This window comes from Bos indicus, chromosome 23 (genome assembly GCF_029378745.1).
Source record: "Bos indicus isolate NIAB-ARS_2022 breed Sahiwal x Tharparkar chromosome 23, NIAB-ARS_B.indTharparkar_mat_pri_1.0, whole genome shotgun sequence".
In the NCBI taxonomy this organism is placed as follows: domain Eukaryota; kingdom Metazoa; phylum Chordata; class Mammalia; order Artiodactyla; family Bovidae; genus Bos; species Bos indicus.
The window spans coordinates 14,870,107-14,893,283 of record NC_091782.1 but is presented as its reverse complement, the minus strand read 5'-3'; the positions used below and the strand labels follow the sequence as shown (position 1 = coordinate 14,893,283).

Here is a 23,177-nt window from a genome sequence, read left to right as displayed (position 1 = left end):
TATTTACTTCACAATCAGACTATACAGGAGAAATTATTTTCGAAAGAAAAAGCAAGGCAGAAGAATTGACTAGCCACTGCTGCTAAGTCGCTTCAGTCGTGTCCAACTCTGTGCGACCCCATAGACGGCAGCCCACCAGGCTCCCCCGTCCCTGGGATTCTCCAGGCAAGAACACTGGAGTGGGTTGCCATTTCCTTCTCCAGTGCATGAAAGGGAAAAGTGAAAGTGAAGTTGCTCAGTCGTGCCCGACTCCTAGCGACCCCATGGACTGCAGCCCACCAGGCTCCTCCGTCCCTGGGATTCTCCAGGCAAGAACACTGGAGTGGGGTGCCATAGTCTAATATTGGCTGTCTGAAATTTTAGAGACAGTGGAAACCAAAAAACACTTCTACTCCAGAGGATAGTAAATTCTATTTACTATTGTGGTAAATTCTAGAACTAATGATAGTTTTCAAAGTTCCAGAATTTTTGCTAAGTATTCAGGGTCAATACAAATGGATACGCATTACTATTTTTTGAAACTTCATTAATTGGCAGTTGTGCATTCAGGCCTCCTCATGAGTGACAGAAGAAAGTAGCAATTATGAATATGTTGCCTCAGTGTCTATCATGAGAGGCTCAGGACACACACTATGCAATATTATATAGCCATTAAAAATGAAATAGTTCTATTATATATGTACTGGCATGGAATATTATTTCTGATAAATTTTTTAGAAAAATAATGATATAGAACTCCATTCAGAGTGTGATCTCATTTTTGTATAAACAAACGAAATCTACAAATGCACATAAGGCTATAGGTAGCTGCTTCATTAAGAACTAGAAGAATGTATTTCAGCTACTAACCATGGATTCCCCAAAATATTGAGAGTCAATAAAGATGAGAATGGTGGCAAGGGATGGAGAAGAGTGGAGTGTTTATTTTTTAACATATTCACACCTGTGTTGTTCGGAATTCTTTCCATAAATATCTATTTTTATAATATTTCACATAAAAACATTAACACATTTTGTATCAGAAACTAATGTCTCTATGTCTCTGACAGTTTGAAGCCTGCTACAAGGTAAGATTATGTCAGTCAGCAAATGGTACAAATAAGTACCCCTCCACCCAAAGATGCTCCTTAAAAATGACAGTGCAGATTGGGAAGCAACAGCTGTCATGTGTCGCAGACTATAGGAAGAAGTAAGAGCGACATCCAAAGCTGCTTGTTTTCATTCAGCTGCAGAGTTGTGTCCGACTCTTTGTTGACCCCATGGACTGTGGCACACCAGAACTTGCTGTCCTTCACTGTCCCCCAGAGTTTGCTCAGACTCATGTCCATGGAGTCAGTGATGCTATCTAACCACCTCATCCTCTGCTATCTGAAGGAAATCATTACATCTTATTTGAGCAGGCTGGTAGTACTAGTGGAAAGGAGATGTGTTCTGTTCAAAATGATCCTGAAAGTGTGCAGATATTTTCAAAACAATGTGAGAAAGATAGACTGCCGCAGTATAATGATAGCATCACAGATAGTGATTGCCATTCTTACACCTTCCTTATCAAGAGTCTTATCTCAATACAGAAGGAATCATTCCATTGATCCTATACTGAGGCTGTAGATACAGGGACATGGAGAGGGAACACAAGGAAGATTAAGAGTCAAGAATTGCCCCATGATGCTCATAAACTAACGGGGGGGTGAAGATGCCATGCAGACCCTAGAATGCAGTGTGGACACTATAAGCCGAAAACTAAGCTTCCTGGCATGGCCTGGATGTTCCCTCCAAAGGCAGATGTTTGTTTTCTATTTTTTATTTGGTTTAGAATAGGACTAACATGAAAAATCCTTGTAAGGAGAAGGGAAAGATCAGCATGAAGAGGTGCTAAGGAGGTAACTAATCAGGTAACCCTGTGAGGAGCCTGGGGAGAGGTTGGCCATGAGAAGGAGGAAGGATATTATCCAAAATCAGAAGGAAGAGGGCTGAGAGGTGAGACAGAGACACTGGCAGGTGGAGGAAAAGGTAGCTGAAGGAGCCCACTTGAAACAACTTTGACTTCTCAGTCTAGTGAGAAGCTGCATTATTGATGGAGGCTGGGGGCTGTGGAAGGATTTGGAAGAGCCACTGTGAATACGGTATGTTAACCAGGAGTAATTCAAAGGGTTTGGGGCACCACTCAGGTCCCAGGTCAGACTGAGCAGCATGAATTTTTAATGAAACTAATAAAAAATTTTTTTCATTACTTTAGCAGTGTTGCAGGCTAGAATGCATGTCTTGTAGAAATCAAATGATTCTTGAATTGAAATCTGCATGTGAAAGTCCACTGGAAACTAGTCAAATAATTGGATCATTTCCAGATTTCACTTTGCCAATTTGTTTCTTCCTCATTAATGTTTATAGTCAAATCGGATACCTGTATTTTCATAAGGAAGTGAGAACAATATCCTGTAATTCAAATGTTAACTAACAAAGTAATGCCACTAGAATTTCTAAAGTTTCAAGCTTGTAGTTGATTCTCATACATTATGTATTTTTAGGCTGGAAAAACTAATAACATCCTTTTTGGAAGACCAGGATCCAGAGAGTAAACTAGAGGTTGGCACTGATATGCGTAAAATTCATCACTGTTTCCATTATTTAAAGGTAAATTTAAACATTTCCACTAGTAGAAGCCATTGTCTGCTGTGTTTGAACTGCAATAAAGCTTTTCTAGTTGACCTGCTCTTGAAAGGTTGAGGAGCCAGCTTCCCATTTCCAGAACAGTATGATCTTTGAACCATTGAGATGGTTCAAACAGATGATCACTGAATTTCTTCAGAGGTTGTATCTTACTTTCCAATGGATAAGCTCAGACCTTGGACTTCTAAAGCTTTGGCCGGGAATCTCTCTACCTTCTACACAAAAGCGTTTCGTGTTCAAAATCCACTTATTTTTGAGCTATGTCAAAAGAATTGTGTCCTTCATTTTTCTCCAGCAGCTTCGGTCTTAGGTTTTACTTTCATGATGACACAGTGTGAATATCATTAGCCTCTATGTCTGCCTGACTTGTAATTTAGCATACTTCATGAAGATAATAGACATTTGTGTGAGTCTGTTCTGGACTAGGCATAGAGAAGGCAAAGTTGAATAAGTAAGTCATGGAGGAGACAGATATGTAAAGAATAATTATAAGACATGACAACTGGTTTTTTTGTTTTTTTTTTAAGTGTGAGTTAGTGGTATGAGGTTATAGAGAAAGCAAAAGATGTTCAAGAGAAGACAGTGTTTGAGCAGGATTTTCCCATGTTAGGGAAGGAAAGACAAGTTAAGGGGGAGGGGTATGATGAAGGAGGTAGGAGGAGGAAGACACGTTGCAGCAAAGGCAACCTCATTGCAAGGCGAGGTGTCAGAGGAGAACACCTAATGTGTGCAAGGCATTGGTAAAGGCAAAAAGAATCAGAGACACAAGACACTGGGAGTAGACGTGTGGGTGCTAAGCTCTTGTTTCATCTTACAGAAACTGCTGAATGACAAGAAGATCCACAGACAGAGCACAGCCCCCTCTGAAAACAAAGATCAAAACTGCCGAGAACCATTAAAAGAGGAAGAGTATAAAAAGCTACGTGATATTCTACAGCAGAGGGACAATGAAATCAGTATCCTTTCTGCAGAGATTAGAGACTCTTCTTCTATGGGGTTGGACCAGGAAACCCTTAGCTATCTTCCCCTAGCCACATCACCCAGCTCCCCACCCAGCTTCTAGCTCACGTTGTTTCTTTCCATTTAGAAGTAAAATGTCCCTTCACCAAACATGTTGTCGCCACTAGTAAAGCCAGAGTTGCCATTAAAAAAAAAAAAAAAAAACTACCTCGCTTTTAGCTAGATATCTCACCATTATGGGAGACATTTCAGTTTATTGAAAAGCATGGGTTTTCTTTCTCTCCACATTAAAAAATTTTTAATATATTTTTGACTACTCTACAGTGCTCTTCCTGTTTTAGTCCTGACCCAGTGAGCTAGCTGGTTATCTTTAGCTAGCTGGCCGGACACCGGGCTGACCACAGCCTCACCATGGCCCAGAATTTGTGGCCTCTGTGTGTGGGTGAAACTCGAATGATGGCCGAGAAATGACAAATGGTATTTAGCTTATAAAGAGCAGAGATTGATTTAAATGTAACTTTTTTATTTAAAAGCCAGATCTACCGCTTTGAGTTCCACTTACAAATGTTCCCAAATTTGGAAGTGAGTGTAGATGAGCGTTAAGGATAGAATTCTTACGTCTCTAGGAGACAGCGTATATTGGGGACTGAAAATTGTAACAGCACATGGGAACTGCCTCTCTTCCAGACGACGTGCATGCGTGCATGCTAAGTCGACTCTCTGTGACCCCATGGACTATAGCCCGCCAGGCTCTGCTGTCCCTGGAATTCTCCAGGCAAAAATACTGGAGTGGGTTGCCATTGTCCCCTCCAGGGGATCTTCCTGACCCAGGGATCAAACCCGTGTCTCTTACATCTCCTGCATTGGCAATGGGGTTCTTTACCACTAGCGCCACCTGGACAGCCCACAGATGAGATGGTTACCTCTCAGTTCCGTTCAGTTCAGTCGCTCAGTCATGTCCGACTCTTTGCGACCCCATGAATCGCAGCACGCCAGGCCTCCCTGTCCATCACTAAAGAGCCCCTCATGGATGGTTAGATCTCAGGTATCCCCAGTATTTCTTCAGTATTGTTTCTTATTTTATCTTCCAAGCTTCTTGCAAAAGATTTGGCATTTTCATTACATTTGCAGGCTTTAAACATGCATGAGAAATTATTTCGGTCAGTTCTTTATGAACAAATATTTTTGTTCACTTCTCAAAAATTGCTAAAAGGTATTTTAGCTTTAGCTATTGTGCAAAATTCATAAAAAATAGCTTACATGAAGGAAATCCAGTAATAAAGAGGTAAAACCAAACCAAATAGGAGGTAGGCACTCTGCCTGATTAACTTTAGCCTCTAATTTTGGTTGAGTGTTAGCAGACCCCATGTGTCTGATTCAAGTGGGCTCGAGCTGCTTTATTATCGGGCCAGTAACAGTGAATCTGACTGTGAGCTGAACTCCCACGCAAGCCCGAGTCTCCGAGAGCTGCTGCAGTGTTGTCGCCTTGCATTCCTTTTCCTCTCTCCTGCCCCATCCATCCCCAGAGATGGTCCCAGCCGAGGCCTCAGTCCTGGCCCCAGCCCCAGTCTGAGCTCTGCTTCTTTTCCTGGCCTTGATCCTAGTTCAGGATCATCTCCCCTAAATACTCCTACCAACTCCTTAATCCCCTTCTGGGCTTATGAATGTCTGTGCATATGGGAGGGATGAAATGAGATATGACAGAGAGGGAACAGTCTAGGCTTGTTCGTATATGTTTACTTTACAAAGGGAGTGAGAGAGAGACATACATCATTTCTTCACTGGTAAATCCAGGTACCGCTGTCCACGCAGGGCTGTGCTAGATTCTTTCCCGACCGTGAACAACTCCAGCGGGGTCCTCGCCTTCTGAGACTCATATTTGCAAGGAGAATGTATAGGAGGCATGGTGAAAAGAGCACTGAACTTGGAAGTTCACACCCAGATGGATGCCCTAGCTCTTCATCCGTCATCTCCCACAACACTGCCTCTCGCCAGCATCTCAGAGCTGAGCAGAGCTGGTAAGATGCCGCCTGGCTTGTGCTCCGGGCTCTGTAGAGTGCTGCACCGTGGAGGGTGTGACCCCACAGACAATGGGCAGACTCAGAAGAAGGAGGGAGAGCAGCTAAGACATACTCATCACAAAGCTGACATTTATCAAGGGCTAATGACCAAGAAAGGCTCCTGACGTTTCATATGTCTCACAGTCAGGTTGGAGACGATTTTCATTATCTTTTTTGGGTAGAACCAAGAAGGCCAGGATACTGACAGGAGTGAGAAAGATATGGCTTAAAATAGGAGGAAAATTGATCCAACTAGAGCTCAGCAGAAGATTGTCCTGCAAACAGAAAGACAGTGTGCGGCCTGGAATGCTCTCCGTGGAAAGGGAGTGAAAATGGTGTCACTTCAGTGGCATTATCAGCTTGCATAAAGTTCGGACATGTCTTCACAAAACACTTAACGGGGTGACACTTGGTCCCCAGGGCTGCCCTTGGCAGGAACAGAGGTGCGAATGAGATGGAAGCTGGAAGCAGGGCCAGACAAAGGGAACCGGAGAGAAGGCGGGCAGCGAGATGAGTCTCTGCTGTGGCCTTTGTGAACGTCCATCAGAACGCCGCGTTTCTCTGGTTCAGTCTTTCCGGCAGGTTCCCGTTACACTCAGAGTAGCAATCACGCTTCTTCCTCCAGGTGAAGAGGCCCCACGTGATCTTGCACCCACCCAGCCCCTGCTTCGTGTCTTCTGCCCCCACCCGGTGCACGTTAGGCTGTGGGCACGGTGCCTCTCTGCCCTGACTTATAACACCCGGCTTCCTAACCTCAGCAGTGCCGCCGTCAGAGCTATCCTGAGCAGTCCTCTACCCACTGGCCACCAGGAGCATCCCCAACCCCTCTGCAGAAGGAAAGCCCAAAAACAACCCAAAATATCTCCAGACGTGGCCAAGTGTCCCGTGGGTGGTGAAATAGCCTCTGTTGTAAACCACTGCCCAGCCCGTTTCTCCTTCGGGTTTCAGCACTCGCCACTTCCTCTGCTTAGACACCCTCCCTATGTCTGGTTCTTCTTGTCATTCAGGTCTCAGCTTCAATGTCGTTTTCTAAAAAGCCTGTCTTGAGGCCTGAACCTTTCTTGAGCACCCAGTAGAAAGCAGCCACTCAGTCACTCTCGACCTTTTTAAAAAACTAAGCAATCTGGCACTTCTGCCCTCGTATGTGTGTGCCTGTGTGTGTGAGAGAGATCCAGCTTTCTCCAGTAGACATCTGCTTCATGAGAGCAAAAAGCCAGTGTGCCCCTGCATCTTTCTATCTCTGTGCCTAGAACACAGCATTGCCTGGCACCCAGTGCAAGCTCCAAGGAATGTCGCTGACTGAGTGAAGGAAGGACATGGCCATGGCCAAGCAGGAATCAGTGAAAGTGCGTGGTGGTCTCGATAATCACCCCCGCACAGAGGAATGGGGAATTCCTAGACACCACCAAAGTTGTGAACACCTTTAGTAAATACAAGCTTGTTTGAGGTGAAGAACAGAGGCTGTGTCAGGGCTTGTAAGAGAAAAACCATGCTTCCAGAAATCACAAAAAAGCTGAGGTCAAAGCTGAAGAGGAAAATGGAGGTCAAGTGCTCTCCATGTTCCCTGCCCAAGAATGAACATGCCTGGATGCCTCCCCCGGCTTCGTGTAGCCGTCTTGTCCTACACCATCTTCGAGTTTCCTCAGACTCCTGTTTGAATGAAGCCATCTGCAGGGCTGGTGAGGCCTTGGATTCATCTCAGTGCAATGCAGGGAGAGTTATGAGGTTCTCCAAAGAGTGTCATCTTTTCTCCTCATGATGGCAGAATCCCCTAGAGATCTCGATAACTTGAACTTGAAAGAACAGTGAAGGAGGGTAGAATGGAGTGACTTTATCACTCCTTATCAGTGCTCCTAATAGATCCATATGGCCCACAGAAGTTCTAATTTAAAATGATAAATCTTTACTAATGGGGCTTCCCAGGTGGTGCTAGTGATAAAGAACTTGCCCCCCAGTGCAGGAGACAGTAAGAGATGCAGGTTCGATCCCTGGGTCAGGAAGACCCCCTGGAGGAGGGCACGGCAACCCACTTTGGTATCCTCGCCTGGAGAATCCCATGGACAGAGGAGCCTGCCAGGCTATAGTTCGCAGGGTCGCAAACAGTTGGACATGACTGAAGTTGCTTAGCATGCACATCTTTACTAATAATTCACCTCTTTTAGTGAAATTAGAGAGACCAAAAATTAGAGACTTTTAAAAAGGTGACTTAAAGCCCCGTTCAAAGGTATGCGGAATGAGCATGAGTTGGATATGGAGGTGGTCTGGCCCCAGAGCTGACTCTGCTGAGCTGCCTGCTGGGCAGGCTCTGCCTTCTCCCTGCTTCTCGTCCTGCCGATTCCAGAGCTGCTTCCTGCATTCAAGTCTTGTTTACGGAGACAGCTCCATTGTCAACCACTACCCAGGGTTCGTTTTCCTTTTTACAAATGCTTTCATGAAAGCTTTAAGCCCAAATTAGTTTGAACTCAAAGATTTTAAAGGCCTTTTGGCTTGCTCATTTTTCATGTAATGATAATGGTGCCTATTGAAAGGCCAGCAGCCTCCTACCCTGTCCATCGCTTTATCAAGGACCTCAGAAACGTGAAGTCTTTCTTTTGTCTGTCTTTGTCACATGACCATAGCAAGTGTTGTTGAAACTATCAATCTCACTTGAAAATAAGTGTTTTGATCATTCTAATCCATCATGAGTGACTAAATCCTTAAGTCAAGTTTTAGATATTTTGGTAAATATGTTAAAGAAGGAGAAGAAGAAAGCTCAGGACGCTCTCCACCTCTCCAGCGTGGACAGAAGTCAACTGAGTCATGGCCAGAGCTCCCCCTTCCCACCTGGGAACCCGGACGGTCCGAAGACATTGCCATTCTCAGCTTCCACTCAGGCCCTGGACTCCAGCACCTCTCCATACAGATCCAGTTTGCTCCACAGAAAAACAGGTCAGTTATACTTATTTATACACACAAACTCTATAATTATAAATCAAAAATAGAGGCTGTCAAATTATATCTCCATATAAAAAATAAACAAACATGTAAATGATTATAATCTTTATTATTATACTAAGCATCCTAAATATTACCGTTTTTAATGTTACCAACATTTCTTGAAGTCTTGAAGTTGTAGTAGAAGCAGCTGCAGCAGCAATAACAGGAAACCCCAAGTAAAGTATGTGCTCAGTTGTTCAGTTGTGTCCGACTCTTTGCAACCCCATGGACTGTAGCCCGCCAGGCTCCCCTGTCCATGGAATTTTCCAGGCAAGAGCACTGAAGTGAGTTGCTATTTCCTTCTCCAGAGCATCTTCTTAACCCAGAGATTGAATCTGCATCTCTTGCATTGGCATGTGGATTCTGTCGCCATTATTTCCACTCTGGAAAAAAAAAATTCATTCTCCATAATGGATTTCAGTGTAGCATCCTTTAGTTTTAAATGTGCGAGGATGAAGGCTCTAACAACTTATCTGTCAGAATTCATTTTTATAATGACCAAATCTCTTAAATGCCAGTTTCTAAAACTGATGACTAAACTGAAAACACAAAGTGTGGACTGTCCCAGAGGCTGAAATAGAGGGTTCAGGGCAACAGCAGAAAAGCCAACTGTAGAGGAGAGAACAGAAAACTTCCTCCAATACAGGAGGGAGAGAAGAATCACCACTAATGTGATGAAACAGTGTTTATTTATAAATCCACATGAGCTCTCTGCAGCAGACTTATTTTAGGATATGATCACAGTCTGCCTTAAAGGACAATGAGCACACACAGCTTTGTTGGATAATAGGGTTTGTCAGGGTTGGGCCGACTCCGAGGCACCTGCCCCAGGTGTGGTTTTTGGTGAGTGTGTTGGTACCACCACCACAGCGGACTCCCCAGGTGGCGCTCGCGGTAAAGAACCTGCCTGCCAATGCAGGAGACGTAGGAGATGCAGGTTCTATCCCTGGGAGAGAAAGAGCCCCTGGAGTAGGAAATGGCAACCCATCCCAGTATTCTTGCTTGAAGAATCCCATGGACCGAGGAACCTAGCAGGCTACAGTCCACAGGGTCGCAAAGAGTCAGACACCACTGAAGCGACCGAGCATGCAAGCCCCATCACTACAGCAGCCACAGAACCATGCTGGAAGTCCAGGTTGGTTTTATATGTTTCTCTTTCTATTAGACTGGCAGCCCATGTGTATAGTTGACCAATGCCTTTCTTGTGAAGACATCTGACATACTTCAGACTCCAAGTATGGAATGTTCTAGAACAAAGGGATAAAGAGCTTCCCTTTTGCAACTTAGGTTGAAATTTTCTGTGTAAACATTTGTTGGGATGAACAACCTGCCATGTGTGGTTTTCTTATGCATCTAGCTTGGAAATAAATAAAGAGTATGGTGCTCATTAAAGAGCACACTTTTTAGTTAATAGAGACAAGACTGAGAAGCCTGGAAGTGTATTTGGTGATGTTATATCCCTTTATCTCTTTATTCATTCCAAATTTCCTTGCTGTGAATATTTCTTAAGCAACAGAGTAGGATAAGTTCAAATCCCAGGAAACAAAGATGCTATTTTTCACCATTGATCATGGTGTCAGCAGACAGGAACAAGCAATCGTTCTTCTCTGTGATTCTTCTCCATACAGCATTTCTGTACTGTCTTATGGGTAACAGCTAGCTGGAAAAAAGGAGGCCCTCTGGACTGGTGAATTCATTAGTTCCGCTGACTTTTTTTTTCATTTCTTTATTCAACATACATTTATTGAGTACATGCTTTGTTCTAGTTACTGTGTCAATTATTGTCATATGGCTAAAGCTTACATGGGCTTCCCTGATGGCTCAGAGGGTAAAGAATCTGCCTGCAATGCAGGAGACCCATGTTCAGTCCCTGGGTTGGGAAGATCCCCTGGGGAAGGGAATGGCAACCCATTCCAGTATTCTTGCCTTGGAGAACTCCATGGACAGAGGAGCCTGGTGGGCTACAGTTCATGGGATCGCAAAGAGTTGGACACCACTGAATGACTCAGATACCAAGCTTACATAGTCCTTACATGTATCAGGTACTATACTTAGTTCGCTACCTGAGTGAACTCATCTAATCCTTATTCCGTTAAGTTGTTGTTTTACCCCCATATTACAGACAAGGACATGCATGGCCCAGCAGCCCCTGACCTCAGAGCACTTACAGACTGACAGAGAAGAGAGTCTCGAGCAGTTCATTTCAAAGTACACTCTGTATGGCTGAGAGAGCACACAGCAGGGAGACTCTCCAGCAAATTAAGACCGGAGGACCCAAAGTGGTCATGAGGGTGGGGCGTGGCTGGGAGGAACTCTGCAAGCAGAAGGAATCACTTGAACGGCTTCCACTGCCTCTGTGGTGGAAAGGAGCATTTTATGAAGCAGAAAGGCCAGGAGTGGTGGGCTCTGGGGAGTGAGAGGCTGGGAGGACAGGTTCAGCAGCATGCTGGGCAGACGGACTGGCAGCAGAGGACACAGGACCAGACCACCCTTTAGGAGGCTGTTGTAGTCCAGGAGTCCCAGCCAGAGGATGGGGAGGGGGAGAGAGGTGGCGTATCAGAAACACTCCAGGAGGAGCAGGGCTTGTTGTTGTAAGGGTGGTTACGGGGGGTGATGATTGGTCCCCGGGTCTCTGGGTGGCTGGTGAGGCTCTTCACAGAGGTGAAGAGCAGTGCCTCCCCTGGCCTGGCAACAGCTGGCATTGTTGGCTGCAAGAACGTGGCACTGGCCATGAAATGAAAGGTCAGCATCAGTTCCTGAGTTAGAATCGCTTGCTCCTGATGGAAGGAACTCTCTTCCGTGGCCTTTTCCGAAGACGCACACCGTCACGCCTGTGCACTAGTGGCCTCCAGTATCGCTACCCTGCCCCTCGCCATGTGCCAGACCTTCTCTGTTTCTATTTTTTCTCGCCCACACCATCTCCCTTCTCATAATTCTTCTTCCCCGCGCATCCCATAATCTCTCTCCCAACTCATAATTATAGCCAGTTTTTTTCAGTAACTCTTTTATCCCTTGATATTGCTATCAAGACAGACTGTAGTTTTGTTTGGAGGATGAATTAAGTTCACTTGAACATAAAAGCACTGAAAAAATAATGGAAATTGTTTGCAAAGTCCAAGTACAAAGGAGGTAAAGCAGTTTTGGAGAAAAGCCTTAGAGTTGAAAGCGTTTTCAAGTTGTTGTAACTGTCGGATATAGTTCTCACAATGACTTTAAATAGGACTAGGCTCACAAATGGGTTGATAATGATCTAACCATTTGAAGGAGAGATTAATGGTTTTATTTTTTGGCAAAACTACAATTAGGTTGAAAACTGCTTGATGAATCAGATGCCGCAAAGCAACAGGTAACGGGGTAGTTTGTTGCGATATTTAAAATCCTGGGCGCTGATGCACTATTTTATATACAAGAGGCTTGTATAAACTAAAACAAATACAAAAAATTAATAAGCATGTTGTTTAGATGGAAAGTATTACTGCCTTCTGTAAGTGTTGTCAGATTCTATTAGCCATCCCTGTCTTAATGCAGAAAGCAAGTAAATTTGACCATCTTCCACTCTGAGGCTCTTGTGCAACTGTTTCCCCTTTGGCAACCCTCCCCCTTTTCCCATTCATCTGCTACTTTATGCTGAAAACAACTTCTTTCAAACCCCTTGTGTGAAAAGAAAATGAAACCAAATTCATGGTTCACCAGAAAGCACCCCCATCCTTGCATGAGCCGCCCACCAAGACAGAGGGAGGTTGGGGCTTACAGAGTCTTTTGTTGTTGTTTTGGAGGTTAAATGTCTGTTTCACTTTCACTGGAATAACGAGAGGGGTTGTTCAACTCCACGGTTTACAAAGAGCCATCCTTACTGTTCTCTTTAAAATAGAAGGAATATTATAGTTTGGGAGTTTTTGTTGTTGTTTTGTTGTGGGGTATCTTTCTGATTTGGTTCTCCAACTGTTCTTCCAAATAGTCACCTGGAACCAGTCAACATCCCAGAAGCCCCTCAGGACTCACCACTTCCTTTAATGGTCTGAAATGCTAACAAAATCCACTCATCACAGGTGATGTCATTGGCATCTAAAAAAAAAAAAAAGTTGCTTAGTCATGTCCAACTCTTTGAGACCCCATGAACTGTAGCCTGCCAGGCTCCTCTGTCCATGAATTCTCCAAACAAGAATCTTGGAGTGGTTAGCCATTCCCTTCTCCAAGGGATCTTCCTGACCCAGGGATCAAACACAAGTCTCCTGCACTACAGGTGGGTTCTTTACCATCTGAGCCACCAGGGAAGCTCTGGAGACTCCAGACTCTTTTTCTCTTACTCAGGGAGAATGAGTCCTTCATATACACAGGAAGGCCCCAGGGTAGTCCTTCATATACACAGGAAGGCCCCAGGGTACCTGTTGAGGGAGGCTGCGGTGGTTGGGGGGAGGACTAAGAAATGCTTTTGGGCAACAGGGAAAGAGCAGAGAATAAAGTTAACAAGTGCTATAAGCAGGAAATACAAGAAATGCTACTGCAGGAATTTGAAAGAGAAGGGAAACGTTTCAATAAGTAAATTGGCAAAAACATTACGGAGCAAGTGACTTGGAAATTAGGCCTTTAGAGTTTGGACATTCAATGATGGAGGGAAGAACTTTGTCAACATTCCAGGTTTCAAAATTAATGTAAACAAAGGCTTGAAAACGAAAGCAAGTAAAGTTGCAGGAATATCTGTTTAACTGCTGTCTTGGAGTTTGTTTTTAAAAAAAAAATTCAACTGAGCATATTTAAAAAATCTTACTGTCTTTATTCAACAATTTGTGAATCAAGCAGCATCCCCAGTCTAGCAGACAGTAAGGAGCTCTGAGGAGCTGTACAAAATGAAAGACTTTTGCAGGCAGACAGGAATGGGAACAAGCAAGTGAAAATACTGGCCAAAGGCAGGTTGGTTATAGCAAGGTCACCTTCCTTTCGGGCGCAACAGGGGTCTGTCGGGCAATTTTTTTGTTTATTTATTTACTTGACTGCTCCAGGTCTTAGTTGCAGCACGTGGGATCTTTAGTTACGGCGTGCAAACTCTTGGTTGCGGCATGTGGGATCTAGTTCCCTAACCAGGGATCAGACTCAGGCCTCCTGCATTGGGGGTGCAGAGTCTTAGCCACTGGACTACCAGGGAAGTTTGTGTCAGGTAGATTCTTGATTGACTGGTTTAAGACTCCACTTCTGGAGGAGCCAAAACTGTAATTCAGTTAAATCTTCCTTTGGTGACATGGGGTTTAGCATAAATGATTCCATTTGGGACCTGTTGTCTTGTTTTTAGCAAGAGATACAGGAAGTCAGAATAAATCGGGTAGAAAAATGATTGGGAAATTGTTAGGATGATTGCTTCTGGGAGGGGTAGAGGAATAGATGGGAACTTCTGTTAATATTATATGTTTTCATATTATTTTAATTTCTTACTTTTATTTCTTGAACAAGTAGCCCATGTTATGAAAACACATAAAACCTCACCAGGGAGTTTCCTGCTTTCAGTTGCAAGGGAACCACCAAAGCAGAGGGGGGCATTGTGCTCTGGGTGGTTTTTCTGGAAGAAATCTTTAGGATGTATTGGAAATGAGGCACCGGGAGACTTGAGTAAACGGTTTGGAAGCTAGCATCATAGTCTGATGAAGGAGTGATGGCAACAGAGAGGAGCTGAAGAACTTGCCACAACAGCCCTTCACGGCATAAAGGACAGCTCTGTCCTCCCTCTCCTCAGCTTCCAGAGTTCTCCTGGCGCTGAGGTTGCAGCAAGAGGCACGTGCAGGAGGATGGGGAGTTGGTGCCTCCGGGGGCTGATGCAAACCTTGAGGCAGTTCCTTGAATTTGCTCTCTTCTGGCTCAAAGGGTTGCCCTCCAGAACAAAAGCTACTGTTACGAAGGCTTCATATACCCAGTTCACGAAGTTGAAAAGAAATGTTCAAAGAGAAATTTATGGAGGCAAAATTCATCCACAAAACGATTCTTCCTATTCCAGAGAAGAATCGCAATTAGATTTTCTAAGATCCTTTCCAGCTTGCTTTGTTGTAGACCTCAGGCACAAATACTGACACCTGGCTTTTCAAATCTCTCATGATCCATCTCACCCTCTCTTGGAACTGACCACACTCATCTTTGCACTTCCCCATAAATGCAATCAAAGAAAGAGTGAGTTAATGATCATTGCCTTCTCTGTAGCTTTGTGGTCAATCTCATTTCTGCAGGAAGCATTACTGACCAGGTTTACTCCAAGGGCTTCCTAGGTAGCTCAGTGGTAAATAATCTGCCTGGCAATGCAGGAGACCTGGGTTCATTCCCTGGGTCAGGAATATCCCCTGGAGATGGGATTGGCTACCCACTCCAGTATTCTTGCCTGGAGAATCCTATGGACAGAGGAGCCTGGTGGGCTACAATCCATGGGGCCACAAGGAGTCTGAGCGACTAACACTTTGACTCACTTTCACTTTTCACTGTTTCTGAGGAATTAACCTTTGCATCCTTCATATTTGAAGGGTCTATAGATTATATGAATAAATGACAGTCATGAGAGAGAGAACAAATCACTTGCTTTAGCTCCAAAATCGGTGCTCACAACCATTTTCAAATGTCTGTTTAATCTGATAGTCTTTGCAATCCCAATAAGATCTTAAAACTTAAAAAGTGAACAAACAAAAGTCTAAGTGTTTTCTATTGGATATCTACATTGGTTCCGTTTTTTAAAAATTATATAATGCTATAATGAACAAGTTTATACACATAGATTTTCCTATAGTTAAGATTATTTCATTAGGGAAGATCCACAGAAAATTCCCTGGCTCAGAGGAATTGGATCTCGATACAACTTGCAAAATTACTGTGCTATGAGGTGCTTATTTCGCCATACCCTCTCCAGCATTGGGAAATAGACATTTTAATTTTTTGTCAACATCATATGTGAAAAGTGGTATCCCTCATTATCATAATTTACATTTCTAGTTTTTTTTAATATTTATTTGACTGCTCTGAATCTTAGTTGAGCCATGCAGGATCTTTTAGTCGTGACCTGCAGATCTGGTTCCCTGACCAGGGATCAGGCCCAGGCCCGTTGCATTGGGTGTGTGGAGTCTTGAGTACTGGGCCACTAGAGAAGTCCTTACCTTTCTATTTTAAATAAGGGATAATTTTTTCCCCAAATGTTGGTTAAGAAAAAAAAGGCTAGGTGTTTTCTAAAGGAAAGCAGCAGGGCCCTAGATGGAACTGAGCTTCTGACATTTGGTTGGATTCAGCAGACACCTCAGAGCACCCATGTGCTTTATCTATCTGTCGTTTATCCATCTATCTATCTATCTACCTGTCTTAGAAAGTGAAAGTGAAGTAACTCAGTCATGTCCGACTCTTTGCAACCCCATGGACTGTAGCCTACCAGGCTCTTCAGTCCATGGGATTTTCCAGGCAAGAATACTGGAGTGGGTTGCTATTTCCTTCTCCAGGGGATCTTCCCAACCCAGGGACTGAACCCAGGTCTCCCGCATTGCAGGCGGACACTTTACCATCTGAGCTACCAGGGAAGCCCTAAAAGTCACCTTCTATGAGCGCTTTAGTCATTTTTAATCCAGTGGAAGAGACGCATAGGTAGATAGAGATGTCTTTCAAGACGGTTAATGCTCTAGAAGAGGGTCCAGATCATTGGACTTTCAACCAGCCAGCCATCAGTTCCTGACTCTGGGAAAGACAGTGTGGTCAGGAGGGGAAACACAGGTTCCAAATACAAGAAGAGTTCAAACACTAGAGGCATCGAAGAGTCAGAAAGTAGTTTGGTAAAATGGATGTTTATTCCTGTGGACATCAGAATGACCTATAAAAATTGATGGGTCGAATATGCAGGGGAAGACAATGAATGTGCTACTCAAGTGCTCCATGAAATGACTGGGAGAGAGGTCTGCGGATGACAGTGAGGAGAGGGTGGAGAGAGGTCTGCGGATGACAGTGAGGAGAGGGTGGAGGAAGATACAGCCGGGCAGAGTACTGCATTGTTTGTGTGTTGGCTTTCATCAGTATAAATGACTATTATTCTAGAATCACCAAGATAAAGCAGATAAAGTGCAGGCCAACACCCTCCCCCCTTTCCCATCTGGTCACAGGAGACATCATTTTCTGGAATAAAGCTATTTTCCTCAACTTGCCCTGAAGCTTTTAGGGTGAAAGACTGTATTTCTCTTCAGTTATGTCCGTAAGTAGGTTGGGTACTGCCTGCCGAAGCAAATAATCTCTTCAAGTAGGAGGGATATCCTCAAGCCGCCTTTCAAAAGTTTCTGGGAGAAGGTACTCCACTGCCCTAACCAGACACCTATGGGAGACCAGCTGCCCACAGGGACTCACTCGTGTGCAACAGAAAAGTTAGAGAGTGTCCTGGACACAGGAACTCTGTCTTTTGGCTCTAGGGTAAAGGATAAATATGAGGGTTGTGTCAGAACACAAGTAATTTTCATCTTATTAAACATTGCATTCAAAACTTAATTTTTCACTTGATTATTCTGAGTTCAGATTTTGTTTTCCCAAGTACAGGTAGGTTGAGTTTCCTGGGAAACAAAGCTAGACGCATTAGGAAGGGTCCCTGGGCCCACCAGCCTTGGAAGTTGGAGGAAGGATGTCCAGGATTGATAGGGGGAGACGCTGGGCTTTGATGCAACCCCAGCAAAGGCCTCAGCTGCCTGAGGAGGGGCTCTGTTGCTGAGTGGGCCTTTCAGAGTCATCCCCAAGCTGAGGCAGAGGGGCAGGGCCTTTCTACCCTCGAGGTGATCATTGGATATGGGTTGCCCCTGAAAGGAGGTGTGCCTTTAAATGAGGCAGTTTATTTTCAGCTGAGAAAAATCCCCAAATAGGGTTGAAATGTGAGGGCTTTCCACTGAGGTACTCCTGACAACTGGAGGAATAAGTCCTTTGTTCTTGAAGGAGTAACTGGGTGGGATGTCACAGTATCCACCACAAGTCGTAAGTTTTATAGGATATCTGAAATATAGTCCTTCATTTAGCTGAATTATATAACTTTATAGCCCATGATGTAACTCAACAGCAATATGACCCGTAAAGCTGAAAATAAAGGAATCATATAATCTAATCACTATTTTTAGCATTGTTTCCATGACACAATGTATTCTGCTTGGGACGCTAAGAACACAGGCCCTTCACTCTGCCAGCCGGGGAATAGAGGTCTGCTCTGTCTCTTTGTCTGTCTTTCTGTCTCTCCCTCTCTCACACACACCAGCACACGTGCACACACATGCAGAGTCTTGCCCAGACCTTGGCAATAAAACATTAATCTTCCACCAATTATATATTTATTTACTCCCTAGAACACATGAAATAGTGTGCTGTTTGAGATAATGTGGAGAATATGAGACATTCTACTACAGAGCTCACAGGAAGTATGAAAGATTATCCTTAGCTCCAGGAGTAGTGGCTTCATTCATTAAGTACGTGTTCATTAAATTTATTAAATACATGTGAAAAAGCTGGCTTGAAACTCAACATTCAAAAAACTAAGATCATGGCATGTGGCTTCATCACTTCATGGCAAATGGAAGGGCAAAAAGTGGAAGCAGTGACAGATTTTATTTTCTTGGGCTCCAAAATCACTGTGGATGGTGACTGCAGCCATGAAATTTAAAAGATGCTTGTTTCTTGGAAGGAAAGCTATGACAAACCTAGACAGCACATTAAAAACAGAGATATCACTTTGCTGACAAAGGTCCGTATAATCAAAGCTATGGTTTTTACAGTAGTCATGTACAGATATGAGAGTTGGACCATAAAGAAGGCTGAGCACCAAAGAGCTGATGCTTTCAAATTTTGGTGCTGGAGAAGACTCTTGAGAGTCCCTGGGACTGCAAAGAGATCAAACCAGTCAATCCTAAAGGAATTCAACCCTGAATATTCAATGGAAGGACTGATGCTGAAGGTGAAGCTCCAGTACTTTGGCCACTTGATGTGAAAAGCTGACTCAGTGGAAAAGACCCTGATGCTGGGAAAGATTGGAAAGCAAAGGGAGAGGGGGCAGCAGAGGATGAGATGGTTAAATAGCATCACAAACTCAATGGGCATGAGTTTGCACAAACTCTAGGAAATGGTGAAGAACAGGGAAGCCTGGTGTGCTGCAGTCCATGGGGTCACAAACAGTTGGATATGATTTAGTGACTGACCAGCAGCAACAATACATGCTCATTGAATTGAAGCAGTGAGCCAGACAGTGCTCAGTGTGAGAGATTAAAGGTGAGTGAGACACAGCGCCTGTTAGAGGGTGTGCAGTCTAACAGAAGAGGGCTCACAGTAGATATGCACATACACTGTCCTGGGACATGGAAGAGGAAGGTCAACTCTTCCTGGGCTGGTTTAGGAAACCGATGTGGAACAGGCAGGACTTGAACAAGGTGTTCAAAGAGTAATCACATTTACATGTGGAAGAATGAATGGGGGCCGGGGGCGGGGTGCAGGGGAAGAAGGACAGAGCATTGAGGACCAGGAAGTTTCTCAAGCAAGTGCATTGACGTGTGGAACACGTGGTATGTTTGTGACATTGCAAGCATTTGATTTGGGTGGGTTTTAATATTTGTGTGGATAGGAAGTATTAAGCAAGAAATAAAGCTGGAGAGAGATCAGCTCATGAGAAGCTTAAAAGCCTTGCTTCCAAATTCAGAACTTTATTGTGTTGGCAATGGGGAGCCATAATGGCTTTTTAATATGAGAGTAATGTGGCCAGATTTCTATTAAAGAAAGATCACTGATAGCAGTGTGCTAAGTAAGTTCGAAACTGAGGGGAAAGTAGATAGGATGTGGTAGTAGCCATCGAGGTAGGAAATTAAAAGGGTTTGAATCAAACCAGCCACAGTGGAGACTGAAAAGATGAGAAAAGTGTTTGCAGTATCTAGAAGGAGAATGGATTTGTGACTGATCAGTGTGGGGGTGAGATGAAAAGTCTAGGATTTCTCCCTGGTTTCTGAGTAGATACGGTGTCATTTAACCAAGGCAGTGAACACATGAAGAGAAACAGGTTTGTAGGGAAAGTTTCTGAGTCAAATTAAGGAACATTGAGATTGGGTCCAAGATGGAAGTGTCTAAGCCAGCACATACCCCGCTAGTGCTCAAGGTGAGGGGTTAATTAGAGATATGGATCTGTGGTTGACCTTTAGCCATGGAAGTGGAGAAGGTCACACAATGAGACGGGTAGTAAAGGACCAAAAGTATAAAACTTAGGAGCCCCAGTATTGGTGGCATAGACGGAGGCAGAAGAGCCAGAAAGGGCGAACTTGGCAGGCAAGACAGTCAGGAGAGAGGGAGACCTCAAAAGCCAGGCTAGAGACAGAGTTCTAAGGGGAATGGATGTGACTGACTGTACTGGATATTACAGTGTGGTCAAGTGAGATGAGAACTACAGAGTCCACTGGAGTGGATGCACAGTGAGCAGTGACCTTTGCCAAAGCCATTTCAAAGAATGAGGAGGCAGAAAGCTCTCAGCACCAGATTGAAGAGCAGGAGGTGAGGAAGTGAGATGGAAGCGGTCACACAGGTCATTGCAGGTTAAGGAATTTTGAGGCTAGGGTTGTTAAGTGGAGTTTCTCTGTGGGTGTTGAAGTCATTCCGGATATTGGCAGGAAATGGGGCAGAAAGGAAAACTGTGAGCCAGGAGTTTAAGTCAGCTTGGGTTAGCTGGCTGGTTTGTCTACTATTAGTCCTATCAATCTATCTATCTATCTATATATATGTGTGTGTGTATATGTATATATATATATATATATATATATACATACATATATATATATACTGAGTAGCCTTAAGTTACAGCATCATAGACAGTGGGTAGCAGAACCAAATAATACAGATTTCAAAGGAGGAAAATATTTGGCTTTGGTGTTTAAAAAAATTTTTTTTAAACCACTAATTTTGAAATGGTATCGAGGAGTCAGAAGAAGGCCAGCTCTGCCTCTGGCCCTTCTGGTGTCCACACTGCAGGAGAATGAAAGTCCTCCACTGGAGAGAGCTCCAGAGCAGGCAGTGTCCTTGTGAGGAGAGTCCGATTTCAGTGATTAGAAAGAGCCACAGGGGTGCTTCGTGAAGATGTCAAGGGTGAGAGAGAGTTTAGTTAACAGTGGAACGTGGGGTCTGGAGAGCAGCTTAGGACAGATTCTCCGGGACCCCCACAGTGGAATGAGGGGTGGGCGGGTGAGCAGAGGTAGAGCGAGGGAGTCAGGGATCATGAGTGAGGTGACAACTGCCTGGAGTGCCTTGCATTTTGTGGGCAAGCGAAGATGGCAGGGATAAAAGTCGTGGTCAGATCGATTATCCTTGAGGCCACGGGTAGCAGATTCAGTCTCTTATCGGTTCTTCTGAGAATTCTCTTTGAAACAAACTCTCCTTGGATGAATGTGTTGGAATGAGGGTGGGGAGAAAGATCAGCTGGCTTCTAGAATGTTCCACCCCCAGGGAAACCCCAGCCTCTGCGGAGGCTGGGACACAGATACAGCATGGAAAAACATGGGGGAGGAGTTGAGAGTTCCCCTTGGGGTAGAGTTGCCCCCACCTCGAGGGAAGCAGTAGGTATGGCCCTACAGGCTCATCTCTGGGTAGAATCCTGCTGGGTTCTAGCAGCAGCAACCCTCCTAGGGAGAGGGCACCGGCCTAGAGGCTGCTCTTGCATCAGTGGTAGTGGTTTTGTGGGTTTATAGATACGGGTTTTTCCTAAGTCAGATATTGATACATTTGCTGTTGTATTTCCTGAAGTGTAAGCTCCTATGTCTTCACTGTTCAGAGGCCTCTGGAGAGCCCCCTCTGGAGGTAACACAGAAACACAAATGCAAGAGAAACAGAAGGGACTCAAGGAGCTTCTTTCCCTGGTCTGCGTGACTTGGGCCGGGCTCAGCACTGAGAATCCTTAAGTCCTCCAGTCTGACAGTTTTAACTCTGTTAGTTCCCCGTGGCCATAACAGGATCAGACTTCCTCGCGATGAGAAACAATAATCACACGAAGCTGCAATGTCTGCTTCACCCCGGAGCTCAAGAACTCCATCAGCACTTCCTTTCTCAAAACTGATGTTCCGGGATTTATACCAACAAAGATAAAAATGGTTTCTGTCAGTGCGTTTGGTAGGGAATGTATTTTTGCAAACATGATAGATGAACCCTGAATTTGTTTGGTGCATACGACGTGATCTTTATAAAACATCCCTCAGTTGCTCTGACAGCCGGGCCAGAATTTAGCACTCTGCTGCTACTACTACAGTGAGGTTCAGCTAGGTTTCCCGTGTATGATTATGTCCCTCATATTTACTGTATTCAGTGGATGTTGAGTCGGATGTGGGTGTGACAGAAAGGCCACCTCGGAAGCAACAACCTTTCTGCACTGCACACGTGTGATGTTTGTTTTTTGACTAGAATCCTAGACATTGTTTGAAAAGCGCTTCGTCACCTTCTGGGCTTCCCTGGTGGTTCAGACGGTAAAGAATCTGCCTGCAATGCAGGAGACCTGGGTTCAATCCCTGGTTGGGAAGATCCCGTGGAGAAGGGAATGGCAACCCACTCCAGTATTCTTGCCTGGAGAATTCCATGGACAGAGGAGCCTGGTAGGCTACCGTCCATGGGTTGCACAGAGTGGGACACAGCTCAGCAACTTAACACTTTTTCACACCTGTCACCTGTTTCTCTGCCTCTTATCATCCGTCCTCCAGAAATCTTAGTTCAGCAGCACTTCTTCACCCCTTCTTGCTGCATTTCAGGCTGATCTGTCTCCCCATCCTCTTATTATGCTGCACTGGTTAATGCTGTGCCTCCATGAATCTGTTAAATTCTGTGCTTTTGGTTTTCTCCTTCATTTTGGTGAACAGAAATTTCCTGGCGCTCCTATAGCCATCTCTTTCCTATATGTCTTGAGCCTCGTAAAGAGGTGTATTGTGTTCAGCACCTTCTGCAAATGATAGAAGAAGGTTGTGTACCTTCTGGCTGGGATGACAGAAGTAAAATAGAGGATGATCGGTTACATTTGAGTTTTATATAAACAACAGCTTTTGTTTTCAGTATAAGTAGGTCCCGTTCAATATTTGGGACATACTTATACTAAAAGTTATGCATTATTTATCTGAATTCAGGTTTAACAGGGAAATCCTGCATTTTATCTGACAATATTACCCGTGGCCCTTTCCTTTGTCGTGATGTTTCCTTGGTGTCAGGAATCACAGGTAGCCTTAAAAGAACTGCCCCAGGAGGGGAATAGGGAGGTCTCTGTGGGCTCATTAGGACGGCTGCAGGGCTGGTTTTATATTGGCGGTGGGGGGGGTGGTGGGGGCGGTGGGGGCAGTGCGGGAGGAGATGGAGCTGATCTTCATGTCATATGAGCACCATATACTGCAGCTTTCTGTACTTCTTCCTCATCTACTTCCTCCCAGGCTGGTGGAATTCCCAGCTTCTGAATCTAGGAGGAGGACAGAGGTGCTATAGTACATAGTATTTCTCAAACTTTTGCCTCAAATGCTTATCCACATCTCACCAGATGTTCGTGCTCCG

The 23,177-nt window shown here is 44.5% G+C and overlaps 1 protein-coding gene across 10 annotated transcripts in view; it reads left to right on the top strand.

The window, feature by feature from the left end:
• The window catches only part of KIF6 (kinesin family member 6), a 425,617-nt gene that overhangs the window by 220,596 nt on the left and 181,844 nt on the right, over positions 1-23,177 (top strand). For all 10 annotated transcript variants that reach the window (XM_070777912.1, XM_070777913.1, XM_019986270.2 and 7 more), the window contains 3 exons: positions 2,526-2,631; positions 3,485-3,623; positions 8,400-8,615. In XM_070777912.1, coding sequence (XP_070634013.1) covers positions 2,526-2,631; positions 3,485-3,623; positions 8,400-8,615 — 461 coding nt within the window. The remainder of the gene's footprint in view (positions 1-2,525; positions 2,632-3,484; positions 3,624-8,399; positions 8,616-23,177) is intronic.